The sequence below is a fragment of the Ursus arctos genome, chromosome X, assembly GCF_023065955.2.
Source record: "Ursus arctos isolate Adak ecotype North America chromosome X, UrsArc2.0, whole genome shotgun sequence".
In the NCBI taxonomy this organism is placed as follows: Eukaryota; Metazoa; Chordata; class Mammalia; order Carnivora; family Ursidae; genus Ursus; species Ursus arctos.
This window is the reverse complement of record NC_079873.1, coordinates 92617187-92640291: the sequence shown is the minus strand read 5'-3', so window position 1 is coordinate 92640291 and position 23105 is coordinate 92617187. Positions and strand designations below refer to the sequence as shown.

The 23105-nt window shown below is 38.8% G+C and overlaps 1 protein-coding gene across 1 annotated transcript in view; it reads right to left on the bottom strand.

Moving 5' to 3' along the window:
- Positions 1-527: 527 nt before the first annotated feature.
- The window catches only part of WDR44 (WD repeat domain 44), an 82427-nt gene continuing 59849 nt past the window's right edge, over positions 528-23105 (bottom strand). Inside the window, exons 13-20 of the mRNA XM_026478871.4 lie at positions 14361-14474; positions 11421-11543; positions 7670-7861; positions 7457-7558; positions 7121-7236; positions 6126-6253; positions 5365-5499; positions 528-1623 (exon numbers count right to left, since the gene is read on the bottom strand). Of these exons, the coding sequence (XP_026334656.1) occupies positions 1529-1623; positions 5365-5499; positions 6126-6253; positions 7121-7236; positions 7457-7558; positions 7670-7861; positions 11421-11543; positions 14361-14474 (1005 nt within the window). The 3' untranslated portion in view covers positions 528-1528. The remainder of the gene's footprint in view (positions 1624-5364; positions 5500-6125; positions 6254-7120; positions 7237-7456; positions 7559-7669; positions 7862-11420; positions 11544-14360; positions 14475-23105) is intronic.

Sequence of the window (23105 nt, the reverse complement as noted above, 5' to 3'; positions counted from 1 at the left end):
AAGACCATGCTGATTAATAAGGATATGATCATAGCTTCCCAGCTTCTCACTCAGATATTGAAAACAAATGCAGTAAAGAACACATAAGCATACACATGAACTCTAAGAATTAGAAAAAAATTTTTTCGTAAAGGTATGCATTTCGTAAAGGTATGGCTAATGCATTATAACTTAGGGGTCCAAAATCTGGTCGTCTTTTTTTTTTTTTTATCTTTCATAACCAATTTTTACTATTTTTTATAATAATTTTTTATTATGTTAGTCACCATACAGTACATCCCTAGTTTTTGATGTAATGTTCCATGATTCATTACTTGCGTATAACGTATAACACCCAGCGTACCATGCAATATGTGCCCTCCTTACTACCCATCACCGGCCTATCCCAATCCCCCATCCTCCTCCCCTCTAAAGCCCTCAGGTCTTCTGCCTGCTAAAAATCAAGGTATAAAATAAGACTTTGTTTTTCTTACATTCCTCAGTTTACCAAAGTCATTTTGAAAATAAAGCCACATATGTAACAAGTGTTTGGCGACCAACTTTTAATAATACATATTTAATTTTCAGAAACATATGCTAACCATCAACAACATGATCAGGGTTCCATTGCCCCAGATGTTATTTCATTGGTACATTATATCAATATTTACAAAGGCTTTCAAATTCAACAACACAAAACAAAACAGCTTAATTTTTAAAACTACAATGCTTTAAAAAAATGTAAACAGTTCATTTTTACATTATTGTAAAAAAGAAGACTCACTCCTTAATGTGGCTTAATTTTTTTAAGTGAGCAAAGCCTGGTGCTCATGGATAAAGAATGAAAAGAATTCTTTACATAGAAACATTGTGCTCCAGTGTGGCAAAAAAAAAAAGAAGAAAAAGAAAAAGAAGAAAGAAAAATTAAATATATACATACAAAGAAAAGAATCTTAAGTCCACAATTTAGACCACAAAAAAAAAAAATCTTGTCCCCAAATTGAGAAATTTATAAAAACCATTTACACATGGTTGTTGACCTACTGAAAACCTGTATAACATTTTCAAAACAGTAACTCAGTCACTACCACTTTTCTGAAAAATGAAGTTTTGTGCAAAAGAACATGTTTAAGCTAGAAATAAGACTCCGCCCTCCCTGTAAGAGGCCAAAAGGGCCACTGAAATAATTTAACTCTGTTAGATTTAGTGCATGTAACCAAAAGGCACACACATGGGATTAATATATTAATATATTTTCATGCAGAAACCTGTGCATGTTCACAATTATATAACAAAAACACAAATATAACAAAACATAAAGCCTAATGTTTGGCAATGTTATTCTAGCCACATTTCTGTCTAGTCTATCAGTCCAGAGTTTATAGATCATTAACACTGCCGCTCAAAAAATATATTATATTTGAACAACTTCCAATAAAAATTAAACACCAAAAAAAAGGATGTTAGCTTGAAACACTATAATATACTTTTTTCAGTTCTGATACATATAGAAACTTACTGATATGTTTATTTTAAATGTCATTTCAAATTAAGATACATTTTTCCTTTTGTTAATAAACACTTTGATTGCTCCAGTGAAGTCAGCAGAAAGAAGAACTTCTGTATTATCTGTCTTCATAATACCTTAAAAGCATAAAAGAAAGTTTTTAGTTTAATATAAAGCCTGCTGTTATAAGTGTCACATGTCCATGACCCCACACCTTTTCCCCACATTTTCAGTCTATTTTTCCCCCAAGATTTTTGGTTTTTTAAGTAATCTTTACACCAAAAGTGGGCTCAAACTCACAACTCCAAGATCAAGAGTTGCATGTTCCTCTAATTGAGCCAGCCAGGTGCCCCTCAGTCTCTTTTTTCCAGCTTGCTCCTGTAATCCTTTCATTCTCCTGTACTCTCCTCCTCTCTGAGGCTCAATTGCACTTACTGGGTCTTACCCAGTCTTTCCCTGGCTTGAGGAGATTACAGTCCCTTGGGGCCTGGATGCCTGGATTTACGCCCAAGCAGCCTAGGCCTCTAATCTGCCCAATGCTTCACTTCATGGCAAGAGGCTAGCACGTTATTGAGCCCCAGGACTAGCATGCTGGCAGAATGGGATCAGCTGGGCCAAGTGTGTTGCTATCAGGGGTCTCTAATGGGGTTGACAGTAAGGTTCACTGTCCAGCAGACACACTGAAATTGCCATGAAATGAAGTACACATGATGGCTCTGTGAATGCTGACAGCAACTCTTTGCCTCTATGGTTTGTACTGAAGAACTATGTAGCTATGCTGAATGGCGAAATGCCTACCTCTTATATTTAAAAAAGCATTTAACAAACAAAATTCATAACTCTATTATGCATAGGCAAAAATGGTAGGTTTATGAACGACTGATTAGTAAGGAAGAAAATAATCCAAACTTAAACTGGAAACTTGGGTACAGAATGAGTTAGGACAAAATGGCTTCATTTAGATTTGTTGAAAACATATCCTAAGCCTGTGAACATTGCTTCCACCCTCTGGCCTATCTCAACCTTGTGCTGTGTAGCAGTAGGCAGCAAAGGACCTGAGACAGGAGATAATGAGAAAGGCCAGAGAAGAACATAATTCATCCTGTACAGACAAACGCTTTATGAGACACGACGATAATGAAGGCGTCCCCTACGCAGCAGACACTTCATATATTCTCTTTAATTCCTATCACAACCTTAGAAACTAGGGATTATCACTCTTTCACACATGAGGAAAACTGAAGCATAAATTGCCAACTACGTCAGAAATAGAGAGGGCAATCAGATAGATTTTATGATCTCATACCACAGTTCTCAGAGTTTTCTTTTTACATTTTACCTTGATAGGTACAAAACAGCAAACACAAATCTGAGTATAATCTATTAAAAGTTGTGCCTTTTTAAAAAGGACCCAGTGAGTCAATTGAGCCTTGTTAATATGGTGCAGGTTTTTTTTTTAAAGATTTTATTTATTTATTTGACAGAGAGATAGCCAGCGAGAGAGGGAACACAAGCAGGGGGAGTGGGAGAGGAAGAAGCAGGCTCCCAGCGGAGGAGCCCGATGTGGGACTCGATCCCAGAGCACCGGGATCACGCCCTGAGCCGAAGGCAGACGCTTAACGACTGCACCACCCAGGCGCCCCTAATATGGTGCAGTTTTGAAAAAAATTTTTAAGAAGTACTTTTTCATCTTTCCTCAAGTTGTTTTAAAAATTAGAATTTTCAGAGGCACCTGGGTGGCTCAATTGGTTAAGCGTCCAACTCTCGATTTCAGCTCAGGTCATGATCTCAGGGTTGTGAGACTGAGCCCTGTGTTGGGGCTCTGTGCTCGGCGTGGAGTCTCCTTGGGATTCTCTCTCTCCCTCTGCCCCTCCCCCCAGTTCGCACTCTCTCTAAAAAGAAAAAATACTTAAAAAAAAAAGGGCCAGAATTTTCAGTGAAATGGTTAGGGGAGATGTACAGAGTATAAAAAGATATCACTGGGAGAAAAAAAAAACCCAAATGACTTAAGTTAAAAGAGAACACTGGATCTGATTCTGAGAAAAAAAGAAAAAAGAAAAAGAAATATTTCCAAACAAGCATTTAGTAGAGGTTTAATAATGCTGACTTGGTTTATTTTTAAATCTTGTAACTGAAGGAAGTGCTAGACTGAAGTTCATCTTTGCTATCACAGACAGAAGAAATAGTGTATTTAGTGTAATGCACAGTGTAAATACTACTGCAAGGGAAATTACTTGAGATTAAATGAAATAAAAATACTCGTGAACTTTGAAGTATTCAAATACTTTTAAAAGGCCCGTTTGTACACTGTATCTTTTGTTGTGGTTTTAAAACTGTGTAAAAAGTCTAGCTGCTGTCTCTAGAGTGAAAAAGAACATTCAATAAACTATCCCGCAATTCATTTTATTTTTTTTTAAGATTTTATTTATTTGACAGAGAGCACAAGTAGGGGAAGCAGCAGGCGGTGGGAGAGGGAGAAGCAGGCTCCTCACTGAGCAGGGAGCCCGATGTGGGGCTCGATCCCAAGACCCTGGGATCAGGACCTGAGCTGAAGGTAGCGGCTTAAGTGAGCCCGCCAGGCGCCCCTGCAATTCATTTTAACAATAGATTTGTTTTCATTAATAACTAGTCCAAATTTATATGGTCTCACCATACTCTTTAAGGGCTAATAGGGACCTTCTTTTTCTTTTGAGAGGTGGTGGGGGGAGAGAGAGCGCACACATGTGAGAGCTGGGTGAGAGGATATCCAGCAGACTCTGTGCTGATCTCATGACCCTGAGATCATGACCTGAGCCAAAATCAAGAGTCAGACGCTCAACTGACTGAGCCACCCAGACACCCCTAACAGGAACCATTTTTATATAATTGGCACTCAATACTATTTCTGGTGATTTCTTTTTACTTCCTAATCTGAACATTTTCTATAACTGGAATTAATCCTCATTTCTCTAAGCATATGCTGCAAATCACAAGAAATCCCAGGCTTGTAAACAGTTACCTGAGAAGTTACAAAGCTACAAGTTTGTGGCAAGTAGAAAAGGACACTACTTCCATTTGGTTTAATTCATTTGTTCAACACATGCTTATTAGGACCAACTATATGCAGGCAAGCACTGGCATTACAACAATATATAGGACACTGTAAGACTCTGTCCTCAGAATGACAGTCTACTAGAAGAGACAGATAATAAAGAAATTTTGTATTTGTATTTCTTGTTTGCATTTCTCCAAGGGGAACAACTGCCCATTAAAAAAATAATGAACTTTTGGGGAGCCTGGGTGGCTCAGTCGGTTAAGCATCTGCCTTCAGCTTAGGTCATGATGGGATGGAGTCCTGCAGTGGGCTCCCTGCTCAGCAGGGAGTCTGCTTCTCCCTCTACCCTTCCCCCTGTTCATGATCTCTCTCTCTCTTACTTTCTCTCTCTCTCTCTCTCAAATAAATAAAATCTTTTAAAAATAATAATAATAATAATGGGGGCACCTGGGTGGCTCAGTCGGTGAAGCATCTGCCTTCAGCCTGAGTCATGATCCCAGGGTCCTGGGATCGAGCACGCATCAGGCTCCCTGCTCAGCAGGGAGTCTGTGTCTCCCTCTGCCTCTCCCTGCTCCCCCCGCCCCCCCGCAGCATGTGCTCTCTCTCAAATAAATAAAATCTTTGAAAAAAAAAATGAACTTTCAAAATTTTCATTTTTAATTCAAGATAAATTTAAATGAAGTAAAGCTTGCCAGAAATAGGTTACTGAAATGTTTAGAAAGGGATACTCACAACAATTAAGTTGTGAACAAGAAATACTCTTCATGTACATGAAAACCTCATATCCAACGCAGGTCAATGAAGCTCTAAGTGCTGACTAGAAAAATAAAATATGAGTACTTACCGGAGGGCATGGGATCCAAAACTTCAGCATCTTCACCTTTTTCATTCCCTTCTGATTTTTCAGATTGCACATCCAAAGACAACATCAAACTTGGGTTTGGAGCAAAGATGGCTGATGTAACAACTGCATTATGTGCTGGGGAAAAAAAATTTACTTCAGGATAACTAATAAATTTGATTCTAAACATTAGGACAGAAAGTATCACATGAAAAAAATATAACAGTGTATGGTTTTGTTTTTTTTACAATAGTGTGTGTTATAAGCCAATATCTTTTAAAATTAACACGTAAGTAATTAAGAACTATTTAAAATCCAAAAATATATGCTAAAAAAATACCACATACAGGCATACCTCAGAGATATTGTAAGCTTTGTTCCAGATCATCGTAAAAAAGTGAATATTGCAATAAAGCAAGTCAAATGCATTTTTCTGTTCCCCAGTACATATATAAAAATTATGTCTATACTGTGCTGCAGTCAATTCATGTGCAACAGAACTAGGTCTACAAAAACAATGTACGCACCTTAATTAATACGAGGTATGCCTGTGCAAGTGCTAAAATTCCATGACTTCCCAAACTTAAGACAAGTACAAGTTCTTCCTTGGTATAGAAAAATCAAACAAAGCCAAATACAAAGCAAAAGCAGTTATAACTGCCAAACTGTCTCTCTGAAATAATGCCTATACAAATTTACTTGTAATACATCTCCACATTAACTGTATTCACTTAGAAGACACACAGAAGTGGGCATTTACTTACCTTTAATACCTTCCCAAAAATCATTACGGTCCCTCCTGACTGAAGTAAACTTGCTGAGGTCATGGTAAGTACTCCAAATATAAACATACTTATCTTCTGAGCCACTAACAAGGTAACTAAAATCATGACTAAATTTGGGAAAGAAAAAAAGAAAAAAAAAAGTTTTGGGATTTTTTTTCAGGTTTCCCTCTATGCGCGCTTTCTACTTTAAAATACCTAAGCAAACACCCAAGAGAGCTTGTTGACATATAGACTCCTAGTCTCACTCCAGAGGTCCTGAACATGCAGGTCTGACATGGAGCCCAGAGGCACAAGGATTTTCATTAAAGCTCTAGATGCTGCTAGTTAACTCACACTGGGGGAAACGCCTACTTAAGAGATGAAAGAGAGAAGCAGAGCACTTCACCAATTAAATTTCTCGGTAATTACTGGGTAATTCAAGAAGAAAGGAGAACCGTTAAGAAAAGGGCTGAATGAAAGAGGGCTATAAGGAAGAAGAGGCAGTTATTTCAAGAGAGCCTCCGCACCCCAAATTAAGAATTCAAATAATAATGTTATGTAAAGGTGTATATACAGGATACTGTACTTTAGGGTGTTAAAATGCTTTATTAGCTTCAGCATCTGAAAGGATAAAGACCATGGGTGGGTGGCAGGTAAGCTTCCTCCTAGAAAGCTGACATAAAAGTACAAAAGCACAAATTCTGGAGCCGGGAGTGAGTCTTCTAATCCCAGCTCTGCAACTACCAGTGACTTTAGACAAATTACTTCATTTTCTGAGTCTTGGTTTCTTTGTCCGCAGAACAGGGACAATTCCAACTCTGTCTACTAAACAGGTGGACAAGGTAAGTACTGCATGGTGATAACATGAGCGATCAGTTATAAAAGCGCAAAGAAACTAAAAACACCCTCTAAACATAAGGCATAGATCAAAGAAAATATGGGAGTAGAGGAGAAATATTCTGATCTCTTTTGGGAATTTCTCATTGCCAATTTACCTGAAACTTGCTTTGATCTGGCTGCTACTGTTGACATAACCCTTATACTTCATGGACAGTGACAAATCTCTAAGATCATATAGTCTGATTCTGGAGTCATTCGAGGTTACCAGTATCTAAAAACAAATCAAAGGAAAAGTTGAAAATACCATCTTTTAATCTAAGTTAAGGTATAACCAAAAAGGGTATTACATACACATATACAGAGAGAATATACCTCAAAACTAGAAAAGGCTGTATTCCACATGACAGAAAATATATTCTTAAGCCAAGACAGTAAGAATTTTCAGGAGTCTACATATAGTGTGAAGAGAGATGGTTTTGAATACTTTGTACCTTATTTTCCCCGGGTAAAGGTTCAATGCCAGTAATTTTTCTTCCAACTTTGTTGCGTCCTCTGGTAGATCGGACATGTATTTGTGTGTGGTATTTCAAATGCTAAAAATAAATCACAAATTCAAAATATGAGAATTAGAAGGAACCTCAAAGATCAGCTGATCCAACTTGGAGAAGGCAGAGTAATGGAATTTACACAAGATAATCATTTACCTCTGTATCATAGAAAATACACCTGCCATCATATGTCCCAATCACTGCAAATTTGCCATTCTGACAGAAATTTGCAGCTGTGATCAATTTTGTTTGACCATCTACTTCATTCCACAAAGCGACTTTTTTGTCAGGTATGTTCCAAAGGCGGAGCTTTCCATCCAATGACCCACTTAGAAAATACCTGTCATCCTAAAAATGTTGCAAAAGAGAAAACTCTTATTTAACCAGATCAAGAAAAATTCATTAGCAAATCAAAACTTTTATAAAACCTATCAGAAATAATGTTTAACATATGTAGATCCCATTTATAAAATATTATTCTTCAAGCATTATTTTTTTTAAGATTCTATTTTTAAGTAATCTCTATACCCAATGTGGGGCCTGAACTCACAACCCCAAGGAGATCAAGAGTCACATCCTCTACCGACTGAGCCAGCCAGGCGCCCCCAAGCAAGCATTATTTTATTCACTAAAAATAACAATTAGAAGCTTCAGTATTCACTTTGGAAAAATGACTTTCTAATTACTTTATCATATCCTTAAACTGCTTTTCCCAAGGTATGGACGTTAATGGATAATGTGTTGGAGAATGGGAGTGTAGGAGAATGGTTCAAATAAGTTTGAGAGATTCTGGGTGACAGAAAGTTAAAGAGGATTCTCAGTTACATGCATTCTCAATCTCCAAAAGAGGAATAAAGTAGGTAGCATTTTCCAACTTATATAACCAGGGACCTTTTTTTGGGGGTTGGGTGGGTATTGTGGTTGGGAGGGAGTTGGGAGGAACACCTAGCAGGGCTAGCACCTTCAAGGAACATGCTTTGGGAAAAACTATCCTGTAATGAGAGATTTGTCTGTATCTTCCTCTGGGATCCACGTAATACTTGCATAAAAGACTAATGCCAGTTAGCCCACAGGTCCAGTTATTTTGTGGGAATTTTGATACCACGTCAGTAGGAAATCGCTTCAGTATTCAAATTCTCAATCCCAAAGCAGGGGTTTTCAACAGGGGGGCAAGTTGGCCCCACAGGGGACACCTAGCAATGTCTGGAGACATTTTTGACTGTCACAACTGGGAGTGGGATGTTACTGGCATCTAGTGGGTAGAGGACAGGAACCCTGTTAAACATTCTGCAATGCACAGGACAGACTTTATTCCCTTTACAACAAAGAATTATCCAGCTCAAAATGTCAACAGTGCCAAGAATGAGAAACCCTGCTATACACTAAACCAGGCCTACCACAAAGCTGGTCTAATTTTTTTTTATTGAGATATCATTGACAGACAATGTTATATTAGTTTCAGGTGTATAACATAAGGATTCAGTATTTGTACATGTTGCAAAAATGATCACCTAAGCTGGTCTAATTTTTGATAACATAAGAATTAAGAGTAAAATAACTGGGATGCCAAAACAAGAAGTATTCCCTTCTCTGCTTAAGACTCATTCTTACTCACCTCTGAAGCCTGTCAAGGACAACCTACGCAGAAAGGACATTTTTATGATTATGGTATAGTAGGCTCTACTTAATGACTACCAGTAGAAGAGCAGAACAAGTAAAAATACTTCATGTTGGTCTTACAATTTAGAATTTTATTTACATACATGCATACATGTGTGTATGTGTGTGTGCATGTATTATCTTCACTTTGCTATTTATTTTGTAATTCTGCTTCCTTCCTTCCAGATAACATTATTTAATAGAGTCATGGTTCCTAAGAAAATGTTAACACCACACCATCCTATCCTAGCCCCTCTTAAAAATCCCTCAGATCTACAGAATTCTAGAATTAGGGCTTTTCAGTTTCCAAAATAAAAACAAATATAAGTATAGAAAAACTACTGATGAAACAGGAACCTTAATAATAAAGTACTACATAGATCACAACCTAATACCTTTCTCTTTCCACCCTGACACACTGTAGTTAAAATAGAGGTGAGGGAAGGATTTTGCTCACAGTTGCTGACAGGAGTAAAGCCATTCTTTTGCTGCATCCTTGGCTGACAGGATGGGGGTGTTATTCAGAAAGAAGCCTCAAAAAGCTTGATGGTCAAAACTGATAAGGCATCAGCATAGATTAAGTATTTTTAATTTGCCAAAGTTCTTAACCACAGTCTTCTAAGAGTCTATATTATAAGCCTGCCTAGGAAGGGAAATTATATTGAGGGGGAAAAAAAGTCATTCTTTCTTAATCTGGGGAAAAAGAAGAAGAAATGTGAATATAACTAAAATGTTGCATTAACATAACAATGGGTGTTAAACATTACAGAGATGAGGACATCAAGAGAAATAGGATTTATACAGCAACATGGGGGAGGGTAAGTCAGGTCAGCTCAAATCCTCTACTTATTTCAACCTAGCTAGCAGAGCAGCACCAGCACGGGACTTTCCTTGTGCTTATAGTTGCAAAGATCAAAAATTAATTTAGCCCTACTCATTTGGTGGCTCTATCCTACAAGAACATAAGATAGGTCAGCAATTCCAAGATGAATTTTCCTCCTTTGGTTGAAATCATATGAAATACTTCCCTTTCAGAGGAAAGATATTGAGGGATTTTCTACATTGAAAATTAATTAAGATCGATTTCATGATTAACAATACTTCCAGGGGCACCTGGCTGGTTCAGTCGGTAGAGCATGTGACTCTCAATCTCGGGGTCGTGAGTTCAAGCCCCATACCGGGTGCAGAGCTCACCAAAAACACAACAAAACATCCACAACACCCAACCAAAAAAACCACAAACAGTATTTCCAGACATTAAATAGGAATTCAGTATACCTTTTAATGATTTTTGGTCTTTGCCTCTTTCAACCTTTTCCTCTTTGTCTCTTCCTACCTCACCCCTCCCACTATTCTTGCCTATATGCTTCCCTGTCTTACTGATCCACCTGCTGGCTCCTCTTCTTCCTCCATCTTCAATCTCTCTCATCTTTAACAGGATACGTTATTTTATTTATACCCTGCATATCTTATCAAAGATTTGGGATGGCTTTTCATTCTTATAGTTAGACTATAACATTTCTAGTTCTAATATAGATTAGCAGAATATTTCTTTTCTCTCTCTTTTTTTAAGTAGGCTACATGCTTGTAGCCCAATGTGGGGCTTAAACTCGCGACCTGGAGATCAAGACCTGAGCTGAGATCAAGAGTCAGAGATGCTTAAGGGGCACCTGGGTGGCTCAGTTGGTTGAGCATCCGACTCTTGGTTTCGGCTCGGGTCACAATCTCTGCATTGTGAGATTGAGCCACGTATTGTCGGGCTCTGCACTCAGCGGGGAGTCTGCTGGAGATTCTCTCTCCCTCTTCCCCTCCCCTGACCTTGTGCTCGTGTATCTCTCTCTCAAAATAAATAAATAAACCTTAAAAAAAAAGAAAAGAGGGGCGCCTGGGTGGCTCAGTCAGTTAAGAGTCCAACTCTTGATCTCAGCTCAGGTCTTGACCTCAGGGTCGTGAGTTTAAGCCCCACACTGGGCTCCATGCTGGGTGTGGAGCCTACTTGGAAGGAAGGAAGGAAGGAAGGAAGGAAGGAAGGAAGGAAGGATGGAAGAAGGGAGGGAGGAAGAACGAAAGAAAAAGAAAAAAAAAGAAAGAAAGGAAGGGAGGAAGGAAGGAAGAAAGACTAAATTAAGTTGCTCTTAACTACGTGGCTATTAATAATTTTTTTCCTGTAGTCCAATGGCCCTCCAGAGAAACCGGGTTCCCTCACCTTCCTTATGGTCTAATAAAAAATATATAAACAACTACTTACTCTTGGATGGAAAGCTATGGCAGTGACAAAATCTATATGTTGAAAACAGCAAAGGCATTCTCTTCTGGAAATGTGCCATAACCTGACCGTTTTATCCATCGAAGAAGAAAGCAGGAAGTAGTTCTATCAAGAAATTGACATTGATCATTTTATCACCATATGAAAACACACTACTTGCACAATAAAAGCAAACTTTCAGTTCTATGCATCTCAATAGTTTTGTTATTATTATTGTCATACCTAGCATCAGAAAGAACAAAAGATTATCCAATTCACTTGGAAGATCCCATTTTTTCCCAGTTACATACCACATTCCTTAGATTCTAACACTTTTTTATAATACCTATTCTAAAATTAGAATAATCTTATGATCCATGTCAAAAGAAATCTGCTAAGCACCCAAAGAGGACTAAGGTGTGCCTTAGTTTTTCTAGTCCCCATATACTGAAACTAGGCTATGAACATAAGGCATCCATTCATTTGATTGTCACTTCAGTTCAGTTTTTCTGACATTGGCAACACTGGTGAATTTTAACTCACACGAATTCCCTAATTGTCACTTAAAATGCCTTCAAAAAGATTATCCTATAATGCAGCATGGAAATGAAAAGTTATCATGCACCTGTCACACCCAAGGCAAGAAAATGAGAGAAGAGAAATCGTCAAACATCTCAAAATAGATCACAGAATTTTCAAAAGCTAGACGAGGGTAGTGTAACTGCTTTAGGCACTGTGATGGCCCATAACCCAGGAACCAAACATCTGTCTGTTGGAAGTTTCCAGCTGGCAGAAGTTCTTTAACTTTTCAGCATAATCTATTTAAGGAGAACTATGAGTTATACTGAATGAGAAAACAAAAATGAGACCCTAGTATTCTCTGGTATGCCTACAGGTGCTAAGCAAATCAAAGCAATGATGACATTTACTGAGTACTTGCAATGTGCTAAAAATTGTTCTTAACACTATACTATGAGGCAGGTACATTGTTATTCCTCTTTACAAATGAGAACGCTGAGGTACAGAGATGATAAATACTAAGTGCAAATATTGATTTGGATATGTTACTGCACTGATAAATATATGCTATTTGGGGCTAGTTGTAAAAGTGTTATGTTTTATGTGATACACCTGTTTTTATTTAATTAAGTAGAGAGACAGAACGTGTGTGCTGCCCGTGTACGTGAGGGGAGGAGCAGAGGAAGAGGGAAAGAATCCTCAAGCAGACTCCCAGCTGACACAGGGCTCAATCCCGGGACCCTGAGTTCATGACCTGAGCTGAAATCAAGAGTCTAATGTTTAACTGAGCCACCCAGGTGCCCCAACTTCTTTTTAAATAGATGGTGTAATATACAACTAAAAAATAGAACTTTGATAGACTATTACTCGGCCATTAAAAAGAATGAAATCTTACCATTTGCAATGATGTGGATGGAACTAGAGGGCATTACACTAAGCAAAATACGTCAGTCAGAGAAACAGAGAGTCTTAACTACAGGAAACAAACTGAGGGTTGCTGGTGGAAAGGTGGGTAGGGGATTGGGTAACTGAGTGATGGGCATTAAGGAGGGCACTTGATGTCATGAGCACTGGGTGTTACATGCAACTAATGCATCACTAAACTCTACCTCTGAATCCCTAAGACTCTAGTGTGACTCCTGCTCAATTTCTAGCCTGCCAACCTGCCCTACAGATTCCGACTTGCCTGTACCCACAGCTGAGTGATCCAATTCCTTAAAATAAGTCTCCTTATGTGTGTCTGTCCTCTTGGTTGTGTTACTCTGGAGAACCTTGACTGATAAGTGGTCAACGGAGAGCTCATTTCTTTCAGTCAACGTTACATCCCATAAGAAAATAATGGGTTGCTTTAAGGAAGTAAAAGGAGTGCAATATTCCCAATTATGGGCTTTGTACTTCTTATCCCAGATGAGTGTGATTATCAGATTAAGGAAACTGCAGATTTCTATCTTCTGACAACTCGGATTTCACACAGGATTCGGGAGGAGTATAAAGACACAATTAGGGCTCAGTTTGAAACCAGACGACCAGGTGAGGTCCAAGCTTCTTCCAAGTTAGAGAGAGACATTATGACAGGTTATGAAAAGCATCCAGAATATCTAAACAAGTATGACAGGAGCAGCAATTCATAAATGGAGTGATTCAAAGCTGGAGCTCAGGAAAAGCCTGACTGGCCTGTATATAGCAGCAGTAACTTTGGGGTACACGAGGTTCTAACATGGTGAAAATATATGGGCAACACTGGTATCCCTGCTAGTATTGGTAACTCAGTTGACTTTTCTCAGTTTAAGGCTTTTAAATATTACCTTTCCCCCCAAATTCTAAATATATTTTAGATCCTGATTACTGAAAAATGTTAACACAAAGGAAGTGTAAGGTATTATGCAGGAATTCCAAACTCTGCTTTATGCTTTAAATGCCTTAAATAAAATTTAAAGTATCTCTTTAAATTTTTGCAAAACTGCTAAGATATTTGTTCAGTGGCAAAACAGGCCCTCTATTTCTGAAATAATTTTGTTCTAACAGAAATAAAACACACAAAGTGATGACTTACCAAAGAGTCACATATTGTTAAACTTAACGATTTAATAAATACAGCATATTAGCCAAAGCAGTCTTGATTAGATAGATCAGACTTCAACATTGTAGGTGAAACATATCCATTTTGCAAGAATAGTTACTTTGCAAAATGACTTTATAAAGAAGCAAAAAGCACAAGTATATAGACAGATCCAGACAGAAGCTGTTAATATAAACATTTTATTAGCCAAACTTGACGGTTCTCCTCTTATAACCGATTACTTGGTAGGTAACTCCCATGAAGTATATATAACCATTCAAACACTTGAAAAACAAAACATTTGTTTTTATGCTAAAGTCATAGTTATGTAGAGTTAATACAGTCTTCAAGTAAGAATTTCTTACTTTAGACCATGAAAGATCAAGGAGATCAGCGGTGTGTCCTTTATATTTGCAAAATGGCCGCTGCCGAAATGGTGCATTTTTATCATCAGGGTCTTCATCAGCTCCGCTGCATACCTATTTAGATATAAAGACAAATGTTAAAACTAGAAAACCAAAAGCTTCATACTCTTCCCACCCCATCCATTCTTTCATCATTTGGTAGGCTGCCTAAAATCTTGATTTACCAAAACCAAACTCCATGATGAATCTACTTATCACTTATTCACCTCCTTGTTCCAATAAACCAGGACCATCCCTGAAGACTGCTATCACAATCTTTCCCTCCCTAATAGAGCCACTACTTTGTTCTTTTCTGAGCATTTGTTCCTTAGGGAGAGGTGGGAGCCAGCACCAGGGGACGAATCATGATTGGTCTGAGCTAATCAAGATGTGCTCATTCCCTTTCCCAGTGATGATTGGTTTAGGCATGGGCATGTGCTACAATTTTTTTCAGTTAGACACGACGGAATGTTTATTGGGGGAAGGGGGAGTGGAGACAGGGGAGAGGCTTCCAGAAAGATTTCCTCACTCTTAAAAAGGGGCATACTAAAGGAATGTTCTTCTTTCCTTCCTCTGAACATCGCTGTCTTTATGACACCTAAGACTGTAGTTGCCATCTTACTACCATGAGGGGAACAAACCTAAGAACAAAGAAGAGCAAAGCAGGAGGATGGCAGGACCCTGTGTCCCTGATGACTCTGCCGAGCTGCTGAATTAACCAACCCTGGAACCGCCTTACCTCCAGACTTGCTTCCTCATTGTTTAAGCCATTTTCAGTTGGATTTCTGTTATTTGAAGTCAAAAGCATCCTGACAGAGGTAGGTAGAAAATAATGCCATACATGTGTGCCGTGCATTTAGTTTACAACATGCTTTTGTATTCATTATTTGAATGAATCCTAACAACTCTGTCAGGTAGGTAGTTACATTATGAAGATGAAGAAATTAAGAAAAACACCTGAGGCTCAAAGAGATCAAAATAACATATTAAAGCTCACACAGCCACCTGTAAACTGCAGAACCAAAGCAGAAGTACAACTATAAGTCCAAAGACTGTTCCTCAAATGTTTTAGAGGATGTAGCATGAGCAAAACCACGGAGGTGTTAGCTAAGAAGCTTTGCATATTTAGGGAAGGATAGGTGGGATGACGAGGATGGGCCTGGGGGGGAAGGCATACGGAGATACGGCAGGGATAGGGCAAAAAGGTACTTTGAGACCAGATCGCAAGGAGCCTTCCATTTGTGGCTTAAAAGTTCAGATATTCTAAGGTGATGGAGAGCCAGCACAGGCTTCTGAAAAGAAAGAACAACACGATGTGACTGGTGCTTTAGAAAGAGAAAGGAAGGTAAAAGATGGTAGGGAGAAAGAGTGGAGGCAGGAGGAGCAGTCAGTAAGTATAAATAAGAATAAGGAGGGCTCAGACTAGGTGGAGGCCATGGGACAGATAAGAACTACCACTACTATCTGCCTAGAACTTCACAGTGAGAAAAACATCTTCATATCCACTGTGGAGGCAGAGCAGCTACAACGATGGCCTGACCTTTTGCCAAGCGCTCCAAATCCGAGAGGACTAGGGCTCCGGCCTCTACGTGTGCCGCCAGCCTAGTGAGCACAGCTGGAACACATAAAACTAAACTAAACAGGCTTGACCTATGGCACAAAATTCAACCTTTTGTTTAATAATCATTTACATTTCATTAAGTCCTCAGCATCATTCCTCCAGCAGTGATTCCAGATCTTATTTTTCTCCTCAAACATCCACATTCTTCTCCTTGTACTCCATATTTTGTTTCAAAATACTTAAATACATCTTTTTGATTATAAATACATGGCCAGTGTAGATAATTCAGAAAGCACAGGAAGTAGAAAAACTAAAATTAAAACAACAATCTGCTAACATGACTGCCTTCATCTTTCACTTTTTAAAAAAACATTAATTTAAATCACACACCATTCAGTATCTTCCTTTCTAGTATACCATGAGCATTTTCAGTAATTCGCTCTCTGAAAACATTTACTAGCTCCATATCAATGTGCCATAATTTAATCATTCTCCAACTGGCTGGTCATTTAGACATTTCCAATTTTTTTGCTAATATAAATAGCAATTCAACGAACATCCTGGAACATGAATCTTTATGTCTATTTTATTATTTATCCTAATATAAAAGGTATTATGGTTAAAAGGTTTTAAACTTGAGACTTTGACAGTATCTTCTGTTATTTGTTTTAATAAAAGCAGGTATGTTTACTAAATAAAGTTTTGGGGGGGCCCGGGTGGCTCAGCTGGTTAAGCATCTGCCTTCAGCTCAGGTCATGATCCTAGGGTCCTGGAATTGAGTCCAGCAGCAGGGAGCCTGCTTCTCCCTCTCCCTCTGCCTGCCGCACCCCCTGCTTGTGCTCTCCCTCTCTCTCAATCTTTCCCTCTGTCAAATAAGTAAAAATCTTAAAAGAAAAATAACGAAAATTGTAGAAGTACAGAGAAGTATAAAGAGTAAAAAAAATGACCTAAAATCCTACCACCTAGAGATGACTACTACTAATAATTTAGTATATTTCTTTTCTTTCCCAAAGACTTTATTTTTTTAGTAATCTCTACACCCAATGAGGGGCTTGAACTCACAACCCTGATACCAAGAGTCACATGTTCTACCGACTGAGCCAGCCAGGTGCCCCAAATTTAGTGTATTTCTTTGAAATTTTAATTTATAAATATTTAGATATTTTTAGTCAAAACTGGGATAATACTGTATTCAATTTTTCATCCTGCTTTTCTCATTTCACATTTTATTTTGAATATTTTTAATGTCATTAAATAGTCTTTGAAAACAATCTAAGGACTATATAGTATTCTACTTCAAGAATTATACCACAGTTTTTATTTTCCAACTGTTAAAAATTTTAGTTGTTTAAATTTTAGCTATTGTTAGAATACTAAGATGAAAATCCTTTTACTTACATCCTTGAGCCTGATTATTTCGTTTTCTTTTTTTCCTGAAAGATTTTATTTATTTGAGAGAGAGAGCGCACGCGCACGTGAGAGAGCAGGCGTGTGTGCTCGCGAGCACGAGGTGGGGGCGGGCAGAGGCAGAGGGAGAAGCAGACTCCCTGCTGAGCAGGGAGCCTGACCCCAGGCTGGATCCCAGGACCCTGTGATCATCACCTGAGTTAAAGGCAGCCACTTAACCGAGGCACCCAGGCACCCCTCCTTTTTCTTTTTAAAGTAAGCTCTACACCTAAGGTGGGGCTTCAACTCAGGATCCTGAGGTCAAGTGTCCCTTGCTCTACTGACTGAGCCAGCCAGGTGCCCCTATCTGAGTATTTCTATAGATTTTTAAAGGTAGAATTATTAAAGGTAAAATCACCAAGTAAAATGTTATGTATTTTATCTATATATATACACATTTCTATAAACAGATATCTACATCTAGTTATAGCTTTATATAAATATATATTTATGTCTCTATATAAACATATATACAACTTTATTATGGCCATTTCAAATATACACATAAGTAGAATAATGTAATAAATAGTAGAATGAACCCCATACATCCACCACCTGCTTTAATGGTTAACAGTATTTTACTCATCTTGTTTTATCAATCCCCCCACTTTTACATATTTGCTTATTTTTGCTGGAGCACTTAAAGCAAGATCTAAACACCACTGATTTTACCAGTAAATATTCTTTTTTTTAATTGTAATAATATCTTTTATTATATTATGTGTCACCATACAGTACATCCCTGGGTTTTGATGTAAAGTTCGATGAATATTCTTTATGCATTTCTAACTAATAAGCCCATTTTTAAATATAACTACTATGCTATTATCACACCTAAAAAATACCATTTGTATCATCTAATATCTCATCCATATTCAAATACCCTGGATACCCAAAAATGTCACTTTAAAGTTGGACTGCTATGAAAACTTGTAAACCTTTTGATATTTATCAGCACTGACTATATACCAGAAACTGCGTTAGTTACTTGAGATAACAAAATAAGACATTTCTTCGTTTCTAATTATCTAGTCTCAGCATTTAAAAGCCAGAATGAACCTTTTAAAATATGTCAGATTATGTCATTCTCTGTTCAAAGACTCTCCACTGGCTTCTATCTCTCTCAGAGTAAAAGCCCAAGTCCTTGTAATGACTTACACATTGTTTGCCCCATCCACACCTCTGTGACTTCAGTCCCTTTTTTTTTTTTTAAAGAGAAAGAGGGGGGTCAGAGGGAGAGGGAGAAAGATAAACAAAGTAAACTCTGCACTGAGTGCGGAGCCTGACATGCGGCTTGATCTCACGACCCTGAGAACATGACCCGAACCACAATCAAGAGTGGGAGGCTTAACCAACTAAGCCACCCAAGTGCCCCTGTGACTTCACTTTCTACTCTTTCCCTTGCTCACCAGCACTTGTCTACCCAGGCCTCAATGCAATCTCTCTCTCTCTCTCTTCTTTTTTTTTTTTTTGGCTTTTTAAGTTTTTATTTTAATTCCAGTTAGTTAACATACAGTGTTAGGTTTCAGATACACAATATAAGGATTCAACAATTCCATATATCACCCGGTAATCATCACAAGTGCACTCCTTAATCCCCACCACCTACTTCACCCATTCCCCCCATAATACCATTTTTTGAACACACCAGAACTCACTTGCCATTCCTTCTGTGTGGAATGCATGTCTCCTTCAGACAGCCATATGATCACTCCCTCACTTCTTTCAGATTCTGCTCAAATGACAACCTCTGGGTAAAGCTTTGCTTATCCACCTTTACTCCCTATTACCCCACTTTAACTGCTTTATTTTTATCCATGAAACTTATCATCTTCTAATATATTACAAAGCTACTTACTTTGCTTCTCTGTCTCCCACCATGATAACTTAAGCTTCATAACAACAGATATTTTTGTCGTTTTGTTCACTACTATATATCATTAATTTCCTAGAACAGTGATTAATACATAGTAGGCACCCAATAAATATTTGTGGACTAAATGAAGACATAGTGCTAGACCTTACAATGCCAACTAGTGGAGCATAATGATTAACAGCGTAAGTTTTTCCAAAGACAGATCAGAGTTGGGTTCTAATTCTGACGCCGTGTCTACCAACTGTGAGAAACTGGCGAGTTGTTTAACATCCCTAGCCCTTCTTCATCTGTAAAACAGGGCTCTCTTTTTTTTTTAAAGATTTTATTTATTTATTTGACAGAGAGAGAGACAGCGAGAGAGGGAACACAAGCAGGGGGAGAGGGAGAGAGAGAAGCGGGCTTCTCGCTGAGCAAGGAGCCTGATGCGGGGCTCGATCCCAGGACGCTGGGATCATGACCTAAGCCGAAGGCAGACGCTTAATGACTGAGCCACGGAGGCGGCCCGTGTAAAACAGAGCTCTTAACAGTACCTCACAACAGTACCAGGGCTACCTACTGTGAGGTGAAACGAGTTAGGATATAAATTGTACTTAAGCAGAGTACATGGCACAGAGTAAGGGCTCATAAAATGTTAGCTTTGTTACATAAAATGATGTAGTATACTAAGTGCCTTCAGCAGAAATAGGAGCAAAATACCGTGGGGGCAGCGAGCGAGCATACGAATAATTATGCACTGGGTGAAGCAAGAAATGCTTTAGCAACGAGACTTGGGTCTTAAGCCAATTGGCCAGGCAAAGCAGAACAGTATATGTAAATACATGCAATCAACAAGGGTATGACATTTTTGTTGGGGTAACAATGAACAACTGAGTGGCTCAGAATATAAGGTTTGTGAAAGGGAAGCGTGAAAAATAACAATGAGATCTCTGCAAGACTGAGCCATGCTAAGGAATTTGGACTAAATCTATAGGAAGGGCGCCTGGGTGGCTCAGTCAGTTAAGCATCTGCCTTCAGTTCAGGTCATGATCCCAGGTTCCTGGCATCAAGTTCTGCATCGGGCTCCCTGCTCTGACGGGAGTCTGCTTCTCCCTCTCCCTCTGCCTGCTGCTCCCCCTGCTTGTGCTCTCTCTCTCAAATAAATAAATAAAATCTTAAAAAAACAAATATCTACAGGAAAAAAAGAGAACCAAAAACAGTGCTTAAACAGGAAAGGAACACAATCAGATGTGTTTTATAGGAAAGTAATTCTGTCAGCAATGAAGATGAAAGACTGGAATCTGGAAGAATAGCTATCACGGTCCAAAGTAAGATACAGCAGAGGAAATGAAAGGAATGGTCGAATTCCAAAGACATTTCTGAGATCAAGTGCATGGGATTTGGTAAGCAAACGTTGAAGGGAGAGAAGAGTAAAAAGCGATCATAGTTTCTAACTCAGGATATGGTATGGGTGTTAACTAACTGGCATCAAGTACACTATCAAAGGAAGACTTATCTAGGGAAAATGATACTTAATTCTGCTTTGGACATGTATTTTCATCATTGATGTCTGCTTTTCCCCATGCAGAGCTCCTTGACATGAACTGTCCATTGCACCTCTACATTTTCAGGGCCTAACACATGGTAGAAATGTTAGTAATTGTTGACTGACCCAAATCTAAATCAATGCATATTTTTTAAAGATTTATTTATTTTAGAGACAGAGAGAGAGAAAGAGAGTGCACACATGCATGAGGGGAGGGGCAGAGGGAGAGACTCTTCAAGCAGACTCCCCTCTGAGCACTGAGCCTGATCTCACCACCCATGAGATCATAACCTGAACTAAAACCAAGAGTTGGACACTTAACTGACTGAGCCACCCAGGCATCCCTGAATGCACTTTGTTTGTTTGTTTATTTATTTAAAGTTTTATTTATTTGAGAGAGAGAAAACACATGTGTGCATGCATGCAGGGTGGGGGGAGGGGAGAGGGACAGGGAAAGAGAGAATCTCAAGCAGATTCCCTGCTTAGCACAAAGCCTGATGCAGGGCTTGATCTCACGACCCTGAGATCACGATCTGAGCTGAAGCCAACAGATGGACGCTTAACCAACTGAGCTACCCAGGTGCCCCTTGATGCATATTTTTTAAATAAAATGCTGTACATGTACAATTTCACAAAAATTACCTCTCACCCCCTTATAGTTAACTCCTTTCATCCAAGTTTTAGATTCTAACAATCTTGAAGGGGATCAGACTGTATCACCCCAAAATATTCCCTTTGCATAAAGATTAGTTTGAGCTGAAGGCAACTGAGAAGAAACAGACACAAGAAAAAGTCTCTGCCCTCCCTGCTTCTACCTGAAAGCAGAGCATGAAATTCTCTTTGTGAAGGTGTCTCCCCTTTACCTCTTCCTTGCCCGGACGGCGAAGATAAATCTTACCTCTGGAGATAGTACTAAGTAATCCTTATCCTCCATTAGTTTCCCCCAATATTTTTACCTGGTCACAATTTATTGCCCCTAAAGCCCACCGCCCCCTTTTTTTCCATGTCACTTCTTCACAAACTTACCACTCTTTGTTAAAATCATATATAAGCCCCATGGTCTAACTGCTTCTTTAGGTATTCAGTATTTTCCTATGAAGGCCTCCGTATACATATATATATATAGTAAACTGTTTCTCCTGTGAATCTGTCTTTTGTCAGGTTATTCATGGATCCCAGCTGCAAACTCCTGGCTGTAGAACCTAAGACAGTAGAGCAAAATCTTTCCCTCCCTACAATCTTCTCTCAAAATTGAAAGCAGCAGTTAAATGCTGTAACACCCATACTGATGTTCCACTAATCAAGCACACCAAACACAGATTTAACCCAAGAAAAGCACCAATTCCAAGGTTAACAGCATAGTTACAACTTCTAGTTTCAAGTGGAAATTTTACAAATCTCTACCATAATGGAGCAAACTAGGCATGCCCTCTTCCTTTCTTCCATACATTTACTGAGCTACTTTTGGAAATCAAAAGGAATGGAGAGCATAGCAGGCAGAATTCTAGGCTTGGCATGACCAATGAATAAGTGAGGGATCTTTGGTGTGTCAATCTATATGCCCAACTGTACTACAGCTACTTTTAGGTACTCTATTTTACATGAGTGCAAACAAGAGTGAGGATGGAGTTCAAAAGAGATAACTGTATCATTATCATGAGAAAAGAAAAAAAGAACACACACATCAGGAAAATAAATGAATACACTACACTGTGTATACTGCCCGTCACTATAGCTAGCACTAGTTCAAAGACAATACCAGATACCATAATTCAAAGGTATGTGAAATAGAGGCCTCTTCTAACCATCCCAAATCAAAATGACAAAAGGAAAGAAATACCAATCTATTCTTGAAAACAACAGATATAAATGGTACTCTACTACAGGAAAAAAGCTCGGTACTCCAGGGGGGTCACTACTTTTTGTGTCAAAAAACTGCTATGCTCTAAAAGGCCTGTATTTGGGGCGCCTGGGTGATACAGTTGGTTGAGCATCTGACTCTTGGTTTTGGCTCAGGTCATGGTCTCAGCGTCGTGAGATGGAGCCCTGCGTCAGGCTCGTGCTCAGCATGCAGTCTGCTTGAGTTTCTTTCTCCCTCTCCCTCTGCCCCTCCCCACCCCACATATTCGCACATTCGCTCTCTCAAACAAATCAATCTTCAAAAAAATAAAAGGCCTGTATTCAAACAAGATTGGGAGTTACTTAGGTTTTTTGGGGGATGAGGTGGGGTGGATAGACGTAGTTAAGAATCTGTCAGAGTAGGGGGGTGCCTGGATGGCTTAGTCAGTTGAACTTCCAACT